This window comes from Argopecten irradians, chromosome 16 (genome assembly GCF_041381155.1).
Source record: "Argopecten irradians isolate NY chromosome 16, Ai_NY, whole genome shotgun sequence".
Lineage (NCBI taxonomy): Eukaryota > Metazoa > Mollusca > Bivalvia > Pectinida > Pectinidae > Argopecten > Argopecten irradians.
In genome coordinates, this window is record NC_091149.1 from 11,806,187 (window position 1) to 11,832,098 (window position 25,912).

The 25,912-nt window shown below is 37.1% G+C and overlaps 2 protein-coding genes across 2 annotated transcripts; both read right to left on the reverse strand.

Moving 5' to 3' along the window:
- Window positions 1-3,476: 3,476 nt before the first annotated feature.
- Window positions 3,477-13,327, reverse strand: LOC138310634 (monocarboxylate transporter 12-like). Its single transcript, XM_069251917.1, has 7 exons — window positions 13,213-13,327; window positions 9,562-9,789; window positions 8,904-9,047; window positions 7,641-8,030; window positions 4,929-5,198; window positions 4,086-4,211; window positions 3,477-3,726 (listed from the first exon to the last, which is right to left on the reverse strand). Exons 2-7 carry the CDS (start codon window positions 9,779-9,781, stop codon window positions 3,515-3,517), a joined length of 1,362 nt encoding a protein of 453 aa, XP_069108018.1. The 5' UTR covers window positions 9,782-9,789; window positions 13,213-13,327; the 3' UTR covers window positions 3,477-3,514.
- Window positions 13,328-19,023: 5,696 nt separating this feature from the next.
- LOC138309990 (monocarboxylate transporter 12-like) lies at window positions 19,024-24,805 on the reverse strand. The gene is made up of 6 exons (XM_069251141.1): window positions 24,493-24,805; window positions 23,938-24,081; window positions 23,022-23,426; window positions 20,887-21,156; window positions 20,215-20,340; window positions 19,024-19,690 (listed from the first exon to the last, which is right to left on the reverse strand). Exons 1-6 carry the CDS (start codon window positions 24,803-24,805, stop codon window positions 19,533-19,535), a joined length of 1,416 nt encoding a protein of 471 aa, XP_069107242.1. The 3' UTR covers window positions 19,024-19,532.
- Window positions 24,806-25,912: the final 1,107 nt, after the last annotated feature.

The window sequence follows — 25,912 nt, forward strand, 5'->3', positions numbered from 1 at the left end:
AAAAAGTTTTAAATTGAGATTAAAAAATAAAATTAAGCACACTTATATTTCAAGAATCGTTCATGAGACAACACCCTATCTAGGTCAGCCATTTTTGTTTTTCGCTCTGTCTGTATCCGGTGCTCTCTCCGACCCCTATATAAAGCGCGTGAATCGACACACGTGCGCTCAGTCTATACACGTACATACACACCTGGCAGTTGTCCACTGTGTATCACCTACTATTACGTAAACAAAACACCTATAAAGGTATATGGGGCTTGTTTGGCAACAAAATACATCAAATCGTCTAAGCTGTCATTCACATGTTTGTCAAAATAAAATTTCCACACAAATGAATAGAAATCCAAATGATTAACCGTCCACATATCTCTACGTATATTATCGTAACCGATGTACTCGACTGGCCATGTGCACGTGACTACCTGTCCCGAACAAGCGACAACTACTGTACCAAGAACACACACGTGTCGATATACGTGTAAAACCTAGTGTATATTGAAGTGTTTCATTAGCTTGTTTTGGATATTATTTGGAATTTAGCTGACAACACATTCATGTATTATCATAATGAAACCTTGTCAGGTGAATGCAGTGTTTATTTTCAGTTTGACATTGTCATTTGCAATACCGGGGCATGTATATACGAGTCAAGTTATGTTTGAAATGACGCACGTGTGTCTAGTCCCGTGCTTTATATAGGGGGTTGGCCAGTGAAGATAACTAAGCAGAGCAAAAATAAAAATGGCTGCGTTTCCTTGGATACGACACTGTCATAACTGGGGAATGTCTCAGAAACAATTTTCCAAAAAAAACCCCATTATTTTGTTTTATTTCAAATGCATGCTTTTTAACATGCATTGTCAGCTTTAACATCGGACAGTAAAATGTTTTGGGATTTTTTTTACAAGGCGTTGGTGAAATCGTCAGCCGTTTCCCGGGAGTCACGTGAGATCACCAAGGAATTAGCAGCCAAGTCAAAATCCAGCCACGGCCGTCTATATCAACGAACACTCAGAGGGACCAGGCTAAACCAGACAATAAGCCCTTTCAGAAGAAGGCCCCATTTATAGGAGGAAGAAGTAGTGGCCGATCCAACTCTTTCTGGGGACGCAAAGGAGCCCAAAAAATTCTTTAAAGATAGGTTTATTACCTTCATTACAGGTAAACAAAAATCTAGACGCAATACCTCTGATTCTGTAAATAGTAACAAACGAACCTCCAGCCGAGTTCAACATGGATTTAAACCTCGTTCATCTAGAAATAAAGTCTTTCTTTTCGGTAATTGAAACAAACCAATAGGAGGTCGTTTAAGACATTTCATAGACAACTGGAAAGTTATCACTCTGGACCCTCGGGTTCTGGAAATGGTACATGAGATAAAAATTCCACTGGTTAAAGAACCCTTTCAAAATCGGATCCCATCATCATGGGTGGAGGTCAGGACGCACATAGGTACAAACCATGTTGGAGAAGAACGTGATTGATCAGTTTCTAAGCCCTGTATTCTTGGTTCCAAGGAAGGACGTGGGAAATCGTCTAGTAATAAATCTATAGAGACTGACCTCGTGTGTGGAGTATCAGCATTTTCAGATGGAGGGGGCACGGTCTCTAAAGACGCTGATTCAGAAGGGCGACTTTATGGTAAACCTATACCCAAATGACGCTTAATTCACAGTACCAGTCCATCCAACTCTTCAGGAATTTCTGAAGTTCCTTTGGGGGGGGGGGACCAAATATACATGTTTGTGGAGATGCCTTTTGGGCTAGCTCCAGGGCCCCGGTTCTTCTGAACCAAACTGATGAAACCAGTTGTAGTCCTCATGAAAAGGATAGGTGTCCGAATGGCAATTTACTTGGACGACATGATTCTTGTGAATCAATCCAAGGAAAATCTCCTCATAGACATACTCTCTGAAATTCCTGTTGGACCAACTCGGATTTCTGATAAACACTGAGAAATCAGTTTGGATCCCTACTCACGAGATAGAAGTTTTAGGCTATCTAGTCAACTCAATGGAAATGACATTGTCACTACCTCAAACGAAGGTGTCAAAGGTCATCGACAAGTGTCATCATTTGTTGACAAACAAAATAGTTACAGTGAGGGAGATGTCAGAGACCTTGGGTCACATGACCTCGACCTTGCAAGCGGTGACTTACATACACTGATGAAATTTTCAATTAAGAATAGAATAGGTATAATATTTGTATTGGTGTTCCTGGTATTTATTCGCCTTTCTTATTCTGTAAGACGCATGATGTGAAACAAAAGGTAGCTGCCTTTGTAGTAAATTCTAAACGAATATTGTTCTAATGATATATTTATCATCCCATGTTTGTTACTTTCAAAAACATATACACGGTTGATGTACAGTAACTGGGCGAACAACGCCCAGTTTTTAACGCCACAAGTTTTCATAGATACGGAAAAACTTGCGAGGTACTTTATAAACATTTACAACATGATAACATTAATGTATAGTACTAGAGTTCGTTTTTATGCTTTATGTATGTTTAGATGAAACACCAGAAAAAGTCACTTTATAATTACACGACCAATATCACTGTAAAAATTTGATCGGATTTCTTTTACATGTAAGACGTATCAAGCTGATGGCAAAATACGTTTTTGAGATTGTAAATGCGTTATATCATATCCTAACCCTGGACACCACCAGACCATTCGTTATGAGGCAGCCAAGGTGTGAACCAGTTCGCACAATAAGGTCAGGACAGCTCCTTCCTTTCCCGTAGTCTCCAAACTGCCCCGCGCCCTAAGCGATTCGCTATACAATTCAATTCTTTTATTACACTCAGATACACTATTGTGTATAACAAGAGGTCATACATATATAATTCAATTTTAAAGCATGACAGGCAAAATTAAGATGCATTATTTGTATAAAGATTCAAACTTTTACAAACAAAATTCAGTATATACACCTTTTTAATTCCTGGCTAGGTAAACTTTGTTAGGTTCTCCCTCGCTATGTGCTGTTTTTTTATTTTTGATTCTTAAAACTACATATTTTATTATTATTATTATTATTTATTATGCTCCATACAATATGTATACACCTTCAATTTGTATTTTACTTTTATTTACTATTTTTATTAATCCCTATATTAGATATGCTCTGGTTTTCAACTATTTTCATTGGCTAATATTTGGTCACGTGACGTTCAATATACACCGAGCTAATATTCCTTGGTGAACGTCATTGTACAAACGCTGCGTTCTTCAGGGTGCCGTTCTTTGACCAACGTTTATCTTATATTTAATATGAAACGTCAGATATTGTTTCATTTTTTGAAGAAACGAATTATCTTATTTAAAAATTAAGAACCTTTGTTTCGGTCCATATGGTATTTATATCACCCCTTGTATATCTCATTATTTTATCATATTATTGTTAGCCTGTTTCATATTTGTTGTAATGAGATCTCTGGTTATGATTTTGTTCCTCATATATGAAACGACATAAACTCCTTGTATTGTGTACTCAATGTTTTATTCTGAACATGGTATTTGAGGTTCGGTGGTGTTATTAATTTGAGCTTTAGATGTTTGATTCTCCTTCAGTTTACGTCGTTTTGATTGTCTCTGTTTTTCCCATGTTATGATTCTCCTCAGCGGAATACAGATGATCCCAGCTAGGGTAATAAGTCCCCCAGCGAAGTAAAAGGTATCATTATAGTTGCCAGATGCATCTGCCAAGGAACCTGCAATAGATTAAATATATGTAAAATCTCCGTGATTGAACAAAAGACGCGAAACCGTATAATGCAACAAACGGTTTTTTGGCCAATAATTCAGAAAGCCTAAACAGTGTGCCAAAAGCAATTATTAAAAGTCGGTCTTCAAAATTAACTTAAATATAGAAAATAATCATAAACGAATAAACGGCAAAAAATATTTGTCTGTGTCATATCATTTTTATTAATCATTAACGTATTTTATTGTTTTTTTATATCTTAATAGCGCACTCTTAATATTTCAGAACAATTAAGACTTGTTCACTGAGTCTTGTGTGATTTGGGAGCCTGCAGTATGTTTCTGTTGTATCTACTCTACCACTTACCTGCGATAGGTAAACCTGCTATAATGGCAATTCCAATTATCATGTTTAACATTCCGAATCCATTAGAGAGTCTCTCAAGACCCTTTATTTCCACCATCAGTATCGAATTTAATAGTTCGAAAGCACCTGTAAAAATAATTTTTAACACAAAGTCGATCAGTCTAGCTAAAGGTTCAGTAACTGGGCGAAAATTTGACATTATTTATTTTTTAGTACTCTATTGAAAACCATAAGTTTTAATGAATTAAGCTGTGAAAATCATTCAAATGAACAGAGAAACATATAAGATACCTTATAATTGTTGGTTACAACACAGAACTTATGCAACGTAAAATTCTTGTTTTTATTATTATTATTTCTGTTTAGATGGAAACATACCTGCAGAACTTACTTTCAGACTACTAATAACACTGCAAAGATGTGAAATGAAATTTTAGATCACAATTTTGCTTCATGGGCTAAGCGCATGTACTCATTTCACAACATGTAAATATATAATGTTTTTTTTGGCAGTACTGCCAACAATTATTTTCAGCTCTTTTTGATCTTAGTATTTAGTCACCAGACTCCATCAATGTCACACGACTCCATCAATGTAAGTAATTAGCCTAAATGTTTATAGTCACACGACTCCATCACTGTAAGTAATTAGCCTAAAGGTTTATAATCACAGGACTCCATCAATGTACGTAATTAGCCTAAAGATTTATAGTCACACGACTCCATCAATGTATGTAATTAGCCTAAAGGTTTATAGTCACACGACTCCATCAATGTACGTCATTAGACTAAAGGATGGAGTCACTAGACTTCGTAAATGTATGTACTTAACATCCCACCTACCTATCATTGTTCCAAACACTACAGAATAGAGAACCAGTATCCCAAACAAGTGGTAGAACGGTACAAAGAATGTGGCGAGACCTCCGAGTACTAGTATGATATTGTTTGTCAGTATGTTGTCAACACACGGTATGTCTATAATGAACCCGAACAGAACATTGGATATGGTATTACATATCCCTATCACAGATATCAATAATGCTCCCTCTCCTGCTGTCACACCGAGGTCCATGGTTAGGGCCGGCAGACAGTTGAACGGGATGAGATGTCCTGTAACAAACAACGAAGTCATCGAGCACACGGAATGAAAAGTTCTGTAAGTCCTGTAACAAACGTAATGATCGAGTACACTGGATCAAAATTCTCTAACAAACACACGTACCATCGAATACACGGAATGAAACAAACAAACGAACGCAGTTATCCAGTACAGTGGTCCCTCAGTAATCTAGACACCTTCGTTCCAAGCCTTAAACCGTCCGAAATAAGAATTTTAATCAATTTTAAAATTGCCATGTACGAGTTACTCCCCTTCACTTTGTAATCGATGATGGGTTTGATACTTCATTTGTTATATTTCAAAGGGTATTTTATGTTATTACATAACGAATATGGATAAACCTATTACTTTTTTGAAAGACGAAACTACAAGCCACCGTTGCTTGTGTACGATGTATGCCAGTATATCTACATATATCACTATCACTCTTGATCTGTGGTACGGCAAATACACGGAATGTAAAGCCCGTTAACGATCAAACTTAGTCATAGAGTTTTTGTTTGTTTGTTTGTTTGTTTGATTTATTAACGTCCTATTAACAGCTATGGTCATGTAAGGACGGCCTCCCATGTATGCGGTGTGTTGCGTGTATGTTGTGCGAGGTGAGTGTACTGGGCGACTGCGGTATGTTCGTGTTGTGTCTTCTTGTATAGTGGAACTGTTGCCCTTTTTATAGTGCTATATCACTGAAGCATGCCGCCGAAGACACCGAGCAACACACCCCACCCGGTCACATTATACTGACAACGGGCGAACCAGTCGTCCCACTCCCTGTATGCTGAACGCTAAGCAGGAGCAGAAACTACCACTTTTATGGACTTTGGTGTGTCTCGGCCAGGGGACAGAACCCAGAGCCTTCCTCACAGGGGCGAACGCTCAACTCAAGGCCAAAAGTGAGGCGGTGCCAAGGTAAGCATTAGGAAAGATAAAGTCAGTTAGGAAGAAGAGTGGCCCTGCAGGTAGGGCGTTAGAATTGTACCTGCTGCCCCTATTGCATGATCGTAAAAGGCGACTAAATTTAGGATCTTATCTTTTCTATTCTTCCTAACTGACTTTGTCTTTCCTAATGCCTCCCTTGGCACCGCCTCACTTTTGGCCTTGAGTTGAGCGTTCGCCCCTGTGAGGAAGGCTATGGGTTCTGTCCCCTTGCCGAGACACACCAAAGTCTATAAAAGTGGTAGTTTCTGCTCCTGCTTAGCGTTCAGCATACAGGGAGTGGGACGACTGGTTCGCCCGTTGTCAGTATAATGTGACCGGGTGGGGTGTGTTGCTTGGTGTCTTCGGCGGCATGCTTCAGTGATATAGCACTATAAAAAGGGCAACAGTTCCACTATACAAGAAGACACAACACAAACATATCGCAGTCTCCCAGTACACTCACCTCGCACAACATACACGCAACACACTGCATACATGGGAGGCCGTCCTTACATGACCATAGCTGTTAATAGGACGTTAATAAATCAAACAAACAAACAAACAAGGAAGAAGAGAAAAGATAAGATCCTAAATTTAGTCGCCTTTTACGATCATGCAATAGGGGCAGCAGGTACAATTCTAACGCCCTATCTGCAGGGTAGAGTCATAGAGTACACAGAAAAAGTACACAGAAAGAAAAGTCCTTTAACACACAAACGTAGGCATCGCGTACACGGAATGAAAAATCCTGTAACTAACAAACATAATCATCGAGTACATGAAATGAAAACTGTAACTAATAAGCGTCGTCATCAAATACACGGAATGGAAAATCCTGTAACTAACAAACGTAATCATCGAGTACACGGAATGAAAAATCCTGTAACTAACAAACATAATCATCGAGTACACGGAATGAAAACTATGACTTATAAGCGTCGTCATCCAATACACGGAATGAAAAATCATGTAACAAACAAACATAATCATCGAATACATGAAATGAAAAATCCTGTAACTAACAAACGTAATCATCGAGTACACGGAATGAAAAATCCTGTAACTAACAAACATAATCATCGAGTACACGGAATGAAAACTGTGACTAATAAGCGTCGTCATCCAATACACGGAATGAAAAATCCTGTAACAAACAAACATAATCATCGAGTACATGAAATGAAAAATCCTGTAACTAACAAACGTAATCATCGAGTACACGGAATGAAAAATCCTGTAACTAACAAACGTAATCATCGAGTACACGGAATGAAAAATCCTGTAACTAACAAACGTAATCATCGAGTACACGGAATGAAAAATCCTGTAACTAACAAACGTAATCATCGAGTACACGGAATGAAAAATCCTGTAACTAACAAACGTAGCCTACTACGTAGCAAGGTCAAAAGTGAACTGTTGTCGAGGGGACGTTAGGAAGCAAAACTGAATACTAAACAGGAGCTAGTGGTATAATACTTAACATAATCAAGTTGCCAGTTTTATATACATACCTACAGACACTAGAAAACAGGACGTGGAATACAATATGAAGGACGGACTCGCCAGTATGGAACAGTCAAATGTCTTTCCGAACGACACACGTTTGTCTTTAATAGTCAGCGTTTCATCAGATTTATGCTTGGTAGTGTCTTTGACTTTCAGTGGGTAATCTGGTCTGTAGAAGGAGGCAAAGACTATTCCATTTAATACCACTCCCGTGATGATCCACATGGCGCCCTGCCATCCGAACGTTTCCTGGAGGTAAACAGACAACGGGGCGAACACAAATCCACCAATACCTGATCCACAAGTGGCGATTCCGGTGGCTAGGGCCCGGCGTCGCTCGAAGTAGAAACTTACTATTACTATAGTGGGAGTATACATAAGTCCGAATCCAACACCTGTAAAATAAAGACATTTTTCACCAAAAAATTTAAGTGACATGATGTATGATTGAACGAAGTTATACGAAATAACTATCACTTAATGTTATAAGGTTGAGTGGTTTGATTCTGTTGAACGCCATGTTACTAGTAAATGTAAGGGTCATTTAAGGACGGTCTGTTATGTGTGGAATGTGCTGCAGTGTATGAATGTCACCTTACTGTCATTTTTTATAGTGATATGTTTGTTTGTTTGATAACGTCAAATTAACAGCTATGGTCATGTAAGGACGGCCTCCCATGTATGCGGTGTGTTGCGTGTATGTTGTGCGAGGTGCGTGTTTTGGGAGACTGCGGTATATTCATGTTGTGTCTTCTTTGCTTTATCGCTAAAGCATATCTCTTTGAAGCATTCCGCCGAAGACACCGAACAATTTAAAATGGGCAGATGTTGCTGTTTTCATTTCAACAAATTTTATTGCAAATAATATGCAAATGGATTTGGCAACAGGCAAAGCCTATATTAGCCATCTCAAAACAAATCCGGTATAGTACAATTATCGACAAAATATTTTAACATTTAACATAACATTATGAATGAATATTATTATTAGATGTTGCTGTTGGTGCATGTGCAATCAGTACTTCATTCCAAATAGGACATAGTACGGATTGTTTTCGGAATGGAATTATTTTTTTCAATATTCTTATCCTGTAAAATTAGAAGCTCAAAATTTTTCAGTGGTGGTAATGGTGTAATGATTGTAACTTTTGTAACTAAAGAAAAAAATACTAATTCGTCTGCTCCTTGTTTTGATAGAGAGAAATACCATTTTTCGGCGATGTATCATCTTTAAGATAGTTTATAAAACCTGAGTATACTGTAATCACCTCCGATGACGCCGTACAGAAGAATCATGACGTCCAGATTAGGAGAGAAGGTGGAAAGAAACAAACCGGTACTGGCGATGAAGATTCCGACAATGGTGACCCTCCGACAACCGTATCTGTTAACAGACGCCCCAGCCACTGGACCTGGGAAACACAAACTTTGTCAACTGTTAATGTTTAATGGTGACCATTTATTTCAAAGTCTTTTAAACCAGAGTATATTCGTAATAATATAGTATTTTTATGCAATGATACAGATTTTTGGATAAATAGAAGCTGATTGCCAAGCCGAACCGCTGAAATACCAAAATTATCGATGACGGTAATGACATCACAATTAAAAAAGAGAAACAACTTTTTTTCAGTTGTTCTTTAAGCTTATTTTATAGGAAATAATGATTTTTGAATTCATGTTTTAACACGAAAATATTTTATAAATACAAGTATGAATATCTGTCATTGATGTGCCTTGTTGAGATGTGATGATTTAAAACTGTAAATATTTCCTTTATTTGACATGTCTGGAATTTCCAGCTGGGGTGATTATCAAAATGTTCATATTATATTCTTTAAATATAATCTTATGAAATCCGCAGATTTACTGATACACTTAAAGCAGTATGATACAATGTAAATAGATTGAAACAACAAGAGATACCTAACAAACAAGATAGTCCATTGATGATGGAGCTGAGAAGCATAGTTTTAGCGTTACTTCCTCCGAAATATGTCAGGAAGACAGGATAGAAGACACCGATGGTATAACAGACGCCATCAACGAGGAAGTTCAGCATGAAGGACGAGAAGGTGACCACCCAGCCCCACCCTCCGTCCAAATTAGGTACTGGCTTCGGCTTGCCCGTGACTGTCGGTATCATCGTATAGTCTTAAACATACAGTATAAGAATGTTATTACATTTACATTATATCTACATAATGTAGTTATTATATCTACTTCTACTACTAATAAAAATACTGTTCAATGTATCTTCAAAATTCCAACTGTTCTGAATTCAAAATGATTGTTTTAGTGTTCACGCAAAATTAATATATTGTATCTTACTTACTTTAGGAGAAAATAATTTTTTGTGTCCCTGATCTCCCGATGCAAATATTCACTATTGCCATACTTTGAAGGTCTTAATCAATACGGTGTTTATTCCCGTTGAAAACAAGCGTTCTGAGGCCCTTCGACTTTGCTCATTTAAATTCAATAAAAAAGCGGAACAATATCAATAAACAATGCATTTTCATAAATCATATCGTCATTAGTCGTGCATAGAACGAACTCGATACCAGGTAATAAGAATTTCCTGTAACAGTTGCGATAGGAAAATATTACGATGTCAATAAATAAATGTTTGATTTCTTTATTTTGATTCCCATTTCTAAATTTGATGATTTGATCCCAAATACGCATGAAGTAGGAATGAATGAACCGTCAGTCTGTTCCGCCAAAAAGTGACGTCTCAATCACCAGAATGACGTCGCTTATTAAATATATTTCCCACGGTAGTAAACACCCATTCCTTTAGTGATTGCATCTTTTCTTGATCATCAAAGAAGCGTCTCGCATTTAGCGAAATCATAGAATCAAACCGGCAATTTGCTTTCGTTTTGAATGTCATCTCCATGTTAGGAAATGGTTACCCGATAAACAAAATACGCGGTCACTATATTACAATACAAGTTTTATTTTGGGGTCGACACGGAAAGACGAGATGATTCGGCAAAACCTCGTCATCTCATGATCATCTGATCGCACAAACGATACCAGCATCGATGTTGGTTACAGCAAATTGAAAAAGTCCAACGTTGGAAATATGGGTTTGTACATTCATTATTTACATAAACTAGTAATTAAAACAAATGATTAATTTTATCTAGAAAGATAATAATTTGCAAATTCCATACACCACCTGCAAGGAGACGTCCAAGGCCTATCGCTTTCTACGATACACTCGGTTGTTGTATTAAATTACTAAACCTCCATCGATCATTTGATCCAGATATATTTGTCTTCGATAGCTACATTTTATGAATATACAGAAGGAACATGTGTACAAGATCAAAACCCACTTCAACTGCTATTCCGGGACCGTAAAATTTATTCTTGGTCACATCAGCCCAAGCACAGGGGCACGCAAATTACCATCACGTCAAAGTGTTGCTTTGTACGTCATGTCAACATTATCGAAAAATGAATAATATATTATGTAAATATCGGTTAGCTTAATAATGATAAAACATTGGTATAAGCAAAATGATTGATTACCTGCGATGATTAAAAATGAACAAACCACTTATGAATTAGCCATATTTATCTATGATGTCTTAGTTGAGAGGGCACTATTGCCTCATAGAAGTGTCGAAAGACGTAATAGTGCACTGCATTTGTCCACGAAATAGTGCACTGCATTTGTCCACGAAATAGTGCACTGCATTTGTCCACGAAATAGCCCATTGCCTTTGTCCACGAAATAGTGCACTGCATTTGTCCACGAAATAGCCCATTGCCTTTGTCCATGAAATTGTGCACTGCATTTGTTTACGAATTAGTACACTGCCTTTGTCCACGAAATAGCCCACTGCCTTTGTCTATGAAAAAGTGCACTGCATTTGTACATAAAATAGTGCACTGCCTTTGTCCACGAAATAGTGCACTGCCTTTGTCCACGAAATAACCCACTGCCTTTACTAAAAGTACGCTAGTTTCAAAACCACCATTGTTACAGTCTATTGTATTGGTCCCGGTTAGCAGACAGAACCACGATGCCATGGAAACACTGCCTTTGCTAAAATAGTTTCAAAACCACCATTGTTACAGACTATTATGTTAGCAGGCAGAACCAAGAGCACAATGGAAAGCTAGGAAGAAACTAATGCGTTATATCGAAAAGTCTTTTTACGACCATTTGATGATTTCTTCACCGAAATAATGGCATTGAATTATAGCATCAAGATCCAGCCGATTGTGATTTATTACAGTGCACAACTGAATTCCAGAATAGTGTCAGAGATTACCATGCGTTCAACAGCTAGAGCAATTAAATGAAATCTCTTGCATGTGACTTGACTAAGAGAGATGAATATATCGTGTTTTAGTAATGGTAGGTTAGACTGCAATTAGACTGTGTTGCTTGGTTTAGTCGACACTATGCAAGGAGTCGCAAAGCATGGCATTAGCCCCCGCGCCCCGCAGTTTGTATAAAAACTTAAATACATCAAGGTCAAAGTAACAATTATCTAAGTATAACTTTAATTATGTGAGTATTGTAAAACTTAAAATAAATATCAGCAGGTAACAAAATGAAATTGTAATTTGGTATTCTTGACTAGGTTTCCATGGTAATAGAAATGATTCGAAAAACTGAAGGTCCACAATAGCAAAAGGCACCACTAGGGCACTTGTCAAATATATACAGAAAGTTTCATGGAGCTGCGTGTAATGGTTTTGGAGTTATAGCCAGCAAACAAAAAGAACAGTAATTTAGCATTTTTCTAAGTTTCCACGGTAACAGAAAAAACTAACATGGAAGGTCCACAATAGCAAAAGGCACAACTAGGGCACTTGTCTGATGTATACAGAAATGTTCAAGGACCGCATTGAACGGTTTTTGAGTTATAGCCCGGAAAAAGATCTCGGACAGACGGACGGACGGAACCCTAAACAAAATCCCCCGCAAACGCGTTTCCCGGGAAAAAAGGACAAGGGTTCCACTATACAAGAAGACACAACATGAACAAACCACAGTCTCCCAAAACACACACATGCACTTCATAAATGCTACACACCGCATACCTGGGAGGCCGACCTTTAATGACCCTGGCAAACAAACAAACAAACAAGCAATCGAACTTTTTCCCTTAAAGAAAAGTACAATACCGATGATACAAGAGAATATCCCATCTGTTTACTTTGGCACAATTGCCAAACCTCTGTATGCGCCAAGTGTTCAGAAAAACAAATATTTTACGACGTAATAGACACATGTCTTTTATAAAAGATATAAAGTCGTGTTGAATGAACGGAAAGAATAATGACGATTAGCAAAGAATGAAAATGTTACGTGCTGTACTTGCATCCCTAGTCGCCCTGAATTATACTTCTCGTTCGAAATTCTTCCACATCTCAATTTACCAACTTGTGACAATTTCGATTTGAATTTCCTAGGAAAAGCAGTACTAATTTTAAACATTTACACTACATGTATATTATAAAGAGGCGGTTCTGTTTAGAAATTGTTATTGGTGATAATAAAAATGGTGGCAATAAAAAAAATATATTTGTATCACTAAAATAACTTACCGATATGAATATGTATTCACGGTTAAAACTTTGACGACTACACCGGTCTCTCTACGGATATGACGGCAACAAACATGGCGGAGTTCTGTCACGTAATCCGGACAATGACCGAGTATTGTCTGGGTACAAAACATGTAGATATTGCACCAGATTCATCTGTACAAGTGTGATGTTGTGATACTTGAGATATTTAATCGCCCTTAATTATTCGCTCCATTTACACCAGAATGCTTAAAGATATGTATGTATGTTGTAAATCTTGTTATGTTAAACATCCGAGTTCTACACAGGGTCATTAGTTACCTCTTAGATAAACTAAGTGTTTCGGCCAGGGGACAGGACCCAAAGGCTTCTTTAGGAGTGCTGAACTCAAAAGTTAGGTGGTGTCCAGAGAAAAGTTAGGAAGAAGAAAGCTAAATAAAAAGAATAGTAAAGAAATTATCTTAAAATTAGACGCCTTTAAAGATCATGTAATGGGGACAGCAGGCCCGATTCTACCGCCCTATTTGTAGGACACGAGGGTGGGAAGACGTGCTTGTCTGAAGTCTGTATGATGCTACCGTGTGAGTGTGCTGTTCGGTGACTTTGAGATAATGCGTTTGTGCGATAGTTATTTAAAATGACCAATAGTTCTATAATTACAGGGCGACACTATACTAACATATATATATCGCACTTAGAAAATATTCGATATTAATCAAGATTAATTCCACTAAATCAAGAATTAGACACGGACGGTCCTCGTATGATTGGTTAAAGAAATAACCGAGTATATATGTATGATAGAAAGATACCTCAATCTTTGGAAGACACAACGCGAATATACAGCAGTCCTCCTCCCAAAACACACACCTTGCACTTCATACACCATATACCGTCCTTACATGACACTGGCTGTTAATAGGACGTTAATTTCATCAAACAAACAAACAAGCCTCAATCTTTCAAATAATCCTATTTAATGTAGCTAAAATACATATCACAGCTACATGTTTTAACATTTTCAAACCTATCTTGCATTCTTATATACAGAATGAAACGTATGTCATGTGAAGGTTTTATATAAATTTTTCACAACAATGCTCCTGAATAGATTTGTATCTTAATGAGTAAACATGACACTCTATGTGGTTTCAGGGCGGAGAATAAAATTCTAATTCCTACATGTAACACCAAAATGTATGGTAAAAAGTATCCCAGGCAGGAGATGTCCTACATACAAAACAGCCTCCTATATATCGTGTGGACAGCTGTAGCCTTTGCAGAAATGCGAGTGCATTTGAAATTTAAATCAATCTTTTTATCACACTATTTTTTCCTTCAACTTTACATGCCTTTTGTGTATGTCTAAGGTTATTTTATGGTTTTTTTTATGTGATAAATGATTCTTGGTTTTGTTATTTGCTTTTTTGAATGAACACGACAGACCACAGTCTACCCCCGTGAGGAAGGCTCTGGGTTCTGTCCCCATGGACACGACACACCATAATATCTCGTGAGAAAGGCTCTGGGTTCTGTCCCCATGGACACGACACACCATAGTCTATATCGTGATGAAGGATCTGGGTTCTGCCCCCATGGACACGACACACCATAGTCTATATCGTGATGAAGGATCTGGGTTCTGTCCCCATGGACACGACACACCATAGTCTATATCGTGATGAAGGATCTGGGTTCTGTCCCCATGGACACGACACACCATAGTCTATATCGTGATGAAGGATCTGGGTTCTGTCCCCATGGACACGACACACCATAGTCTATATCGTGATGAAGGATCTGGGTTCTGTCCCCATGGACACGACACACCATAGTCTATATCGTGAGGAAGGCTCTGGGTTCTGTCCCCATGGACACGACACATGATTTTTGTTTGTTTGTTTGTTTGACTGATTAACGTCCTTTTAACATCCAAGGTCATGTAAGGACGGCCTCCCATGTATGCGCTGTGTTGCATGTATGTGTGTATGTGTTTGGGGAGGTTGCGGTATATTCGTGTTGTGTTTTCTCGTAGAGTGGAACTTTTGTCCTTTTTGTAGTGCTAAGCATGCTGCCGAAGACACCAAGCAACACACCCCATCCGGTACTCACATTGTACTGACAACGGACGAACCAGTCGTCCCACTCTTTTTATGCTTAGCGCTAAGCTGGAGCAGAAACTAATACTTTTATAGACTGTGGTGTGTCTCGGCCAGTGGACAGAACCAAAAGCCTACTCACATGGGCGAATGCTCAACAGAAGGCAAAAAGTGAGGCGGTGTGAAGGGAGATGTTAGGAAGAAAATTGTAATTAAGGAAGTAAGAAAAGATAAAATCCTAAATTTAGTCGCCTCTCACGTAGTCATGCAATAGGGACAGCCGTTACAATTGTAACGCCCTACCTGCATTGCTGACGACACACCATAGTCTACTCTCGTGAGGGAAGCTCTGGGATCTGTCCCTATGGACACGGAACACCATAATCTACCCCCGTGAGGAAGACTCTGGGTTCTGTCCCCATGGACACGACACACAATAGTCTACCTCCCTAAATAAGGCTCTGGGTTATGTGCCCCATGGGTACGACACATCAGTCAACCCCAGTGAGGAAGGCTCTGTGTTCTGCCCTTATTGACACGACACACCATAGTCTATCCTCGTGAGGAAGGGTCTGTCCCCCATGGTCAAGATAGTATAGTATATAAGTGGGACGACTCGTTTACCGGTTGTCATGGCAATGTTAATGAATCATTCATGTAAAGTTTGTAAGTTTTGATGTATTAAGCTGTTAAAATCATTCAAAGTCACGAACAAACATTTATGGTACTTTATAAGCATTTGCATCATCACAACATTATTGTATAGTACTAGTGTTCGTTTTTATGCTTTATGTATGTTTAGATGACACACATCTGAAATAAGGCCCGGTCCCACTGGCGTTTAGAAAAATTTGTGAATGCATTGCGCACAAAATTGGCTGGTATTCGCTGAACATACGCAATATTCGTAAATCGTACTTAGATCTGTCGCCCAACATCCGCACACTATCGCATTTAACCGCAATGACTTTTTCCCGTTCCCAGGATTTTTGAACGGCACAAAATTTTGATTGCGGAAACCATTTGCATTAGATACGCTATTCGAATGCAATATATACTCAATACATGTTTATAATATGCGCTGTATATCCGCTGTTATTCGTTGATATCCACAACTGACAGGGTTTTGTAGCTTTATAGCGAACTGGGACAGTGTGTAAAACGAATATATAGCGTACCTATCACGTTGACATCACGAATTGAAATAATTTATAGCGAATGCATATTGAGTTCAGCGTTTGTATTGCGTCTGTTTTGCATTTGATTTTAGAATAATTAGCGAATGTAAAGCAAACGTGTTGCATACACCAAAACTACTGTATAGATAAGGCAATAATCGACATGTTTATAAGTGTATTAATGGGTCCTCGGCAATAATACCAATGCAGCATAACAATAGTATCCAACAAAATATCAATCAACTTGTTCAAGTCATGATATTGTTTCAAACACAGAAAAGAAAACGTTGTCTGCTTTGATTTGAATTTGAAACTGACTGGAACTTCTTTGTATATGTATCTGGAGGAGGTAGAATGAAAATTGCAGCTTGCTTATCTTTGTTACAGTCCTGTTGTGAAAAGCGATACCGAAAGGCCCGAGCGCGCTTCTTTTACCATCGTAATTCAGATGCCCTACATGCGCAATACAACCATTCTTTCCGCTACATCTGCGCAATGCATTATTAATAGATTCGTAATATTTCCTTAATAATCGTAATACTTCCAATCTATTTCCTCGATATATACGTTATATATTCGTAATTGTTTGTTGCGTATCCGCATTGTTGGATAATATTACCGATTGTACCCCTCACGGGAGAGCATCCGTTATCGTATTCGCTTTTATTCGCGAAATATCCGCCTTTATTCGTAATAAATTCCCACAATGTTATTAATTTATCCGTAATTTATATTTTATTTTTTATTTTTAGCCAATTTTGTTTTTGTTGCGGATGACGACGAACGGCCAAAAATTGTATTCTTTTAACAACGCTAGACGTAAATATCATGGCTTTTGACAGGCCCGCCAAATTTCATTTTCAGCTATTTTTTTTTTTTTTTACTTTTAGTTTGTAAAATGTAAACCTATACATTTAAATACTGTTATTCTCTAAATGTTAATAATATTTGGTGGTGAATAACGTATTAAAAGCTCCTTTTGAGTATGAAAATTATGGCACACATAACTAAAATGATTAAAATAAATTCAAACAGAATTTGTTTTAACTGTATGTTAAATGTGAGATATGGTGATAGATAGGTTAAAACTGTTAAGGTTTGCGAACTAAATAACGTTCGACGGATGACGCACTTGTTTTTAAATCTCAATATGAGTACATATTACATTACGAATAGGAAGGGCTGTATTTACTTAGGGAATCAAACTGCAAAGAATCCATGTTTGATAAGGAGAAAAAAATACAAAACCTATATTCAAAAATTGAACACCAATAAAGCGAAAATGTTAAAAAAAAAAAGTAAAGATACCTAAGACAATACTCCGCCTCAACTCTCGTGCATTTCCTTAATATAATATACATATATGTTTATATAGGTTTACATATATGTGTATTATATTAAGAAATAAAGGAAGTGCACGAGAGTTGAGGCGGGGGTAGTGTTTTTGGTATATTTACTTTTATTTTTATTTTTAAACAAAGGTTTAATTAGCCCTGCAGGTAGGGCTTTAGAATTGTACCTGCTGCCCCTATTGCATGATGTAAAAGGCGACTAAATTTAGGATCTTATCTTTTCTCTTCTTCCTAACTGACTTTATCTTTCCTAATGCCTCCCTTAGCACCGCCTCACTTTTGGCCTTGATTTATCTTTTCTCTTCTTCCTAACTGACTTTATCTTTCCTAATGCCTCCCTTAGCACCGCCTCACTTTTGGCCTTGATTTGAGCGTTCGCCCCTGTGAGGAAGGCTCTGGGTTCTGTCTCCTGGCCGAGACTCACAAAAGTCTATAAAAGTGGTAGTTTCTGCACCTGCTTAGCGCTCAGCATACAGGGAGTGGGACGACTGGTTCGCCTGTTGTCAGTATAATGTGACCTGGTGGGGTGTGGCTTGGTGTCTTCGGCGGCATGCTTCAGTAATATATAAAAAGTGCAACAGTTCTACTATACAAGAAGACACAACATGAATATACCGCAGTTCCCCAAAACACGCACCTCGCACAACATACACGCAACACATCGCATACATGGGAGGCCGTCCTTACATGACCATAGATGTTAATATAACGTTAATAAATGAAGCAAACAAACAAACATGTTCCAAACAGTAGAACGTTAATGAATGTTCGTGCATCTAAGTTGAACCGTTTCGGAGTTACAATAAAGTGTAATTTCTTTTTTTTCATAGTAACGGATAAAATAACGTAAATAGAAGGTTCCGAATAGCAAAAGGTACAACTTTGATACTCCGTTGAACGGATACGGAGTTTAGTAACTTTAAAACTATGTCATCACCTAGTCAAATTCCAGCATGTTTTATGTCAGCACAGGGACAGCACACATACATTGATGACGTAGTTAAAAACGTGACGTTCAGCTATCGTGACCATCTAAACGAAACAGTCCTTTGTTATTTCTATTAAATAGTTGAATTGGGTAAGGATAAGTGAAAATATTCACTTTTGCCCGATTTAAAAATGCCATTTGGTCACAAAAACGGCACTGAAAAGACAGATAAATAAAAAATGTCCAACATAACAGAAAAAATGTTTTGATATTTTTATTCAGTTTAAAGGTTAACATAACAATGATATTAAATATTTATGTCACTATTTTTTAACTTCATCGGAGTATGATTTTTTTTTTCAAACTGTGAATTCGCGTAGCAGATTCTCACATAAGTTTGCAAACAATGTTTATTTCATAACCCGATGAAGTTAACATATAGTTACATCAATTTTCATAATTATTTTTTCAGACTACTTGATAACATAAAATAGTTTAAACGTGCGATTTTATTGATTTTCCAAGGGATTAATTTTCTAAATCAATACGCAACGTTTACGTTTCTATTGTGACGTCATGATAACGTCGGGTTTTCGGGTCATTCTCGGATTTTTTTCATAAAATATGAAGGAAAACAAATTCCGATCAGAAATTAGATTCAGTATGAAAACAAATAAAAATTGATTATGTCTTTTGTGACATTCTGCCTCATGCATTCACTTATTTAGTATATAAGTCAACCAGACAAATATATCGTTATTTAATTAGGGTGAAAACACAGTTATAATTTTGTAGATTCAAGTGTCCGACGTTCTTGTTTCTTCTGTTCCCATCTTAAAATCCGCCGTAACGGCAGACAGAGTATCCCTCCTAAGGTTATGGTAGATCCAGAGAGATAGAACGTCACATCAAGGTCGCCAGTCATGTCGGATAGCAGTCCTGAAAACAGATATAATTAATTCTACTCTAATGTGGCGTACAAATACGCCATCATTATGGAGACATAAATTTGGCCTTAGCTGGAATGATGATCGAGACCCCGATACACAGATTCAACAGACCAAACCATATGGACAGATTATCTACGACTCTCGTCTATTATAAGTTATTCGAGATATCGAGATTATATATAGTGTTTACGTGATATCGGTGAGGCTATTCGAGATATCGAGGTTTACATATAGTATTTACCTGCTACAAGTTATCCTATCAAGACCGAGGCTCAAATACACATGGTCAACAGACCAAACCCTGTGGACAGGTTATCCACGCCACTCAGCTCTATTACTAGGTATTCGAGATATCGAGGTTTACATATAGTATTTACCTGCTACAAGTTAACCTATCATGACCGAGGCTCCAATGCACATGGTCAACAGACCAAATCCTGTGGACAGGTTATCTACGCCTCTCAGCTCTATTACTAGTTATTCGAGATATCGAGGTTTACATATAGTATTTACCTGCTACAGGTGATCCTATCATGACCGAGGCCCCAATACACATGGTCAACAGACCAAATCCTGTGGACAGGTTATTTACGCCTCTCAGCTCTATTAGTATGATGGACCTCAGCGGAACGAACACTCCTGTAATACCGAAAACAGTCACCAATATGTCGACTTCGAGGTACCAAAACGACGTGAATAAAGTTTGATCAAACGGTGGTTAGTCCAACCTTACGGTGAATGTAACGTCACATAAATCACGTCAGAAGATTTCACAATGACCGGAAGGCGGGTCTAATCGACGATAAATCGTGCTTTATACAAGTCGTTTGGTAATCTCGAAATCTGTGTATTAGTTTCATGTAATGTTTAAGAAGAATTTGTTTATTTAGTTAAAAGGATTAGATGTTTTAATATTTTTGTTAAATGTTTGTGTTTGTCAAAGGTTAAAATAATTATATAATGCAATATTACACGACGAAATTATTTAGCATTAATATGAAATTGATGACAAAAATGACATTTAGTTGTCCGAAATTATGTTCAGTTTAAACGAAACTGGGACTGATTCCATTTTTTTAAACCGATAAAGAATTAAATAAGCGCAATCTTCATGTTCTGAACTCTGATATTGATACCCAGAGCTCAATTAATGATATTAGGAAATTTACAGTCTGTATTACGAACCTATCGTTGACCCGAAAACAGCTGAGTAAGCAGCCAAAACACCAAATGACGTGTAATAGGGTATTAGGAAAGTCGCAACACCTCCCACTATTAGAACAAAGCCATTCACGTGGAAACAGTCGAGCCAGGATCGATCTGACACTACGCCAATCACAACCCTGAAAATCGTGTTAAATATCCCGATAATAGAGATAAGGAAAGCTCCTTCGAAGGCAGATATCCCTTTGTCAAGGGCAAACGTTGGTAGGAAATTAAAAGGAATGTAGAAACCTGAAAAATAAAGGTATATGAATGCTGTTGAATGTGAAAGAATTTATCAAAGTTAGGTTTATTTTAATTGATTAAATTAAATCTTAATTTCTCACGACTGCGCCATTGTTTGCTTAAAAAAATTAAAGCTTAAGATTAAAAGATAAAAAATACTGTGGATGGGTTATATACATAACACAAGAAGTCCACGGAAGTGGATGTGTCGCCTGCACAGCAGTTTGAACATAACAACACTAGTTATTTATCGTTGAAAATTTTGTTACTAACTGAATGAATGAATCACGTCCCGTAACTCCGTACATATTGACGGATTTTGACTTTTATCAAACACATTTGAGATAAAGCAATATACATAATTTAGTTGCAATCGCATAATAAATACAAAAGTTATTGATCATGAGCAGTAACCAAGAATTGTCTGTTTTGAAAATTTTAAAGTCCCATAACTCTTGCAAATATTTATGGATTTTGACCAGTATCACACCCATCTTACATCTCATTGATATCAAGCGATACACAACAGTTGGTTAAAAAAAGATAATAAATATTAAAGTTATCGGACGGAAACCAAGAAATTGTCTGTTTTAACGATTTTAAAGTCCCATTACTCTTGTAGATATAAACGGATTTTGACCAATATCAAACTGATTCGAGATCTCATTGATAAAATGCAAAAAATCAAATTTGATTGAAATCGAACAATACATACTAATGTTATCGAGTGGAAACCATGGATTTATCTAATTTGACGATTTAAAAGTCCCGTAACTCTCGGAAATATTGACGGATATTTACCAGTAATTAAACCCATCCGAGATCCCATTAATATAAAGTACTATATCAAAGTTAGTTTAAATCAGACATTAAGTACCAAAGTTATCGAGCGAAACCCATGGATTTATCTGTTCTGAAGATTTCGAAGTCCCGCAACCCTTGCAAATATTGACAGATTTTAAACATTATCAAACTTATCCGAGATCTTATTGCTATAAAGCAATATACTAAGTTTGGTTGAAATCGGACAATAAATACTTAAGTTATCGCACGGAAACCGTTTTCCGGACGACGACGCCAACGTCGCCGACATAGTGATACCTATGTGTCGCAATTTCTTAAAATCAATCATAACATAAGCAATATCGATGGCCTTATGATTAAATTACGACAACAAACAAATGCAAGACTCCCTGTTTTATATAGATATTAACAGTGGATATTCATTTACCGGATTTGCCGTCTGGTGCATATAGGAGAAAGCGGTAAACATCAGACAACCCGCGTTATGAAAATTAAATTGTTTAGAAGATGATGGTGTTGTATTGATAGTAAGCTATTAACGTTTTCGACAGAATTATCAAAAGCGTTTTGCATTATCATTTTAAATATCAAAAGCCGTTTCGGTTTAGTTATGATAAATTGTCATAAGATTGAATCTACCTTTGATTTTGTGACTCTGATTGCATGATAGGTTTACTAATAAGAATATTCTTAACCGTGCCAAACCCTGTGGACAGGTTATCTACGCCATCTCTTCTAAGAATATTTTAAACAAAATCATTTTAGAAGGATTAGGATAATCGCGCCGATTTATCAAATATTACCAAGAAATATTATCATCAAACCGGTTCTGAAAGACAGATATCAATACAGGGTTTTTTAGATCCCAATACGACGTGGGTGAAGTACTATTTACCGTCGATTAGTCCCACCTTCCGGTGATTTTGACGTCACAAAAATCACGCCAAATGATGACGTCATAAGCACCGGAAGGTGGACTTATCAACGGTAAATAGTACTTTACCCACGTCGTTTTGAGATCTCGAAACCCCCATATTCCAAGAGTAGATAAACGATGAACAACATACCTGCTGATACGAGAAAACACGACACGAGATGGACAAAGAAGGCTGGACTAAATAACCTGGAAGTTCCGGACGAATAACTACATAGTAGAGCACATAATGATTTTAATTTGTTATCGCCTTTAGGGAATTTAGGTTGTGTATTAGGTTCTGTTCTCTGTACAGGTTCGTGCTGAATGGGCCTATACAGCGCCGCAAACACAACGCCATTTAAAACAATCGCAGAAATGATCCACAATGCGCCTTTCCAGCCGTACACCTCCAAGAGTGTAGCACTAAGTGGTGCGAATACGAACCCTCCGATACCCGACCCACACACGGCTATTCCTGTGGCCAGGGCTCGACGTTTGTTGAAGTAATAGCTCACAATTAAAATGCATGGTCCATACAAAAGTCCAAAACCAGTCCCTAGAACAATAATGATATTAGAATATTAACTAAAGCTAGGGCGTTATTTTCTCTTTGGAGAGTTGAGTTCGTTTGTTATAGTAACTAAATTTCAACTTTAAGTCGGATTTCAGATTTAGAACTGACACACAAATCATAAAAACCTCTTAACCGAGGCATTATACAATGCAGTGCTTTTTTCATTTTCATGCGAATATTTTGTAAATTAATATAATAATTTATATTGCATATTCTTCACTTCTAATACAAATCAAAGCGATATAACAGGTTATGTTATTTAATTCATTTTTGCTTGTGAAGGGCATTTTCATTGGTTTTCTTTATCAGCAAACAAAGGAAAAAATGATGCTGCCATTTTATATCGACGCCTCTGATTGGCTGATATAACGGCGTAATGATTTAATAAAAAAAAGAGTCCCAAAATGAATTATAAGGAGTAACTTGAATGGATTTTGTGTCAATCGGAATTTCGTATTTTATCTCCAAATTAATTCTTTAGTAAATATTTTACCTCCAACAATTCCGTAAAGTAAAACCATGACATTAAGGTTTGGTGAGAAGGTGGACAGGAAAAGTCCCAGACTGGCTATAACGGATCCAACAATGGCTGTCTTCCGGCATTTGTACCGCCTTTCTAATATACTAACCAATGGACCTATATCATGGATGTAAATTACCAGACGTAATAACAAAACTTCTACCAGATGCCGTAAACATATATTTATGCGGGTCGAGTAAAAATAAGAAAATTACAGTTTTAGCATTTTTAAATTTTGGATGCTTATGATTTAACCATTTCGCAACATCCCGCGGTTCAAATTATCGCAATCATAATAATGTGCCACGATGAACTCGCGAAAATATCAAATGACAGGCTAAATAGTAAGAGGATTGTTCGCCTGCATTTTAGTTATAGCATAGAAGCATGATTTAAATTTAAACTACTCTTGGATAAGAAATATCGCAAGTATTTATCAAAGCTCATACTGCCCTGTAAAGTTTCTGAATAGTACAGTATATTTATGACCATGTAAATATTCATACATTAATTAAATCACAGACTTACCTATCAATAAATAGTATCCACTTATGACGGACCCAAGCATCTGTGTTTTGCCTTTACTCTCACCAAAATGCTCTAGGAAGGCATTGAAGAAGATTCCAAACGAATACGTAAGTCCATCCACAAGAAAATTGTGCATAAAGGAAGCAAATGTCACCACCCAGCCCCATCGTCCATCTGGCACCGTAGGCTCATCGGAATTTGATTGTGGCTGGCATCGTGAAATGTTCGAGTTATTTTCTTCATTTGTGAACGCGTTACTGGTGGAGACATCACATGAGGTAACAGATACGTCATCCTTTAATGTGGATTTCATCTGAAAAGTCGACCAGGTCCAGACTAAACTATTAACATCCTACATATAAGATCGTAAACAGCATTTTTCCGAAATTCGTGCAAATGTAATCATAAATCTGGATTTTTGTTTGAAAAAACTAGTAGAAATAAAAAAAATAAAATATGAATGGATAACTATCGGCTCTGTAGGCTCATAGGCCCAATGCTATATATTATGTCATACTCTCAAAATGCATTAAGCGGTCAGATCAAGAAATACAAAGTAAGAATAATATCATGACATGTGCCCTATTTGCTGTTTCAGCTTTCACCACTGTAATTATATATGAAAAATAATATAAAACTAAAACCAATAAAGTGTTGATATACAACGAGAATCCCACGCACATGTTGGTAGATTTTCACATAATTATTAAATTCTGAATAAATCAATGCGAAATTTATTTACACAATTAAAAGGATTTTAAGTCAAATGCATGCCATCTGGTGCAAATTTCATGAATCATATATTTACATATTTTTAGAAATGATCACTCAGAAATATAACACTTTCCGACAACAGTAATGGTTATGACTCGACGGTGCTTCCTGTGTTAAAAACAATGCCATCAAGTCCAGAATCACGGCTAGGTACTATAGAAAATTACATATACTACTATACTAAGTAACGTTTGGACAACTTTCGAAAACATAAACTCTTAAATGAAAAAAGCCGTAGGTGTTAAAGATTGTAATTCATGATTAAAATCTTTTTAATATATTAGGTATTAACGTATATCAGTTATTTTAGTAAATTATATCGCGGGTTGATCAATCACAATATCCACCTGAGAACAGGTAGATATTACATGTTACGTTCTATTTGAAAATATTTTGAAAAATGTAAACACAAATGGTGGGGTCAGATCGATTATAGTAAACTTGTTGCCTTCAATCACATCTTCATTAATGATGACGTCATAATAGCTTTTATCCTGCACTCAGCATTTTTATTGTCGGAATACACCTACCACATATATTTTGCTGTCATCGGCACTGACGGAAAATAGCTGTATTTTAGCACGTGCAACGATTCCATTGACCTCCTATAGGTTGATCTATTGTATGAAAGGCGAACATGGTTGTT

Bases quoted from the DNA above. Each gene is read 5' to 3' on its own strand.
- LOC138309990 (XM_069251141.1), bottom strand. From the start codon at position 24,805: ATGAAATCCACATTAAAGGATGACGTATCTGTTACCTCATGTGATGTC. The intron at 23,427-23,937 runs GTAAAATATTTA...TTATTGTTCTAG, and splicing joins ACTTTACGGAATTGTTGGAG to GGACTGGTTTTGGACTTTTG. The intron at 19,691-20,214 runs GTAAATACTATA...ATCTGTTTTCAG, and splicing joins GATAGGATCACCTGTAGCAG to GACTGCTATCCGACATGACT.
- LOC138310634 (XM_069251917.1), bottom strand. From the start codon at position 9,781: ATGATACCGACAGTCACGGGCAAGCCGAAGCCAGTACCTAATTTGGAC. The intron at 9,048-9,561 runs GTATCTCTTGTT...TGTGTTTCCCAG, and splicing joins TGGACTATCTTGTTTGTTAG to GTCCAGTGGCTGGGGCGTCT. The intron at 8,031-8,903 runs GTGATTACAGTA...TTTATTTTACAG, and splicing joins TCTGTACGGCGTCATCGGAG to GTGTTGGATTCGGACTTATG.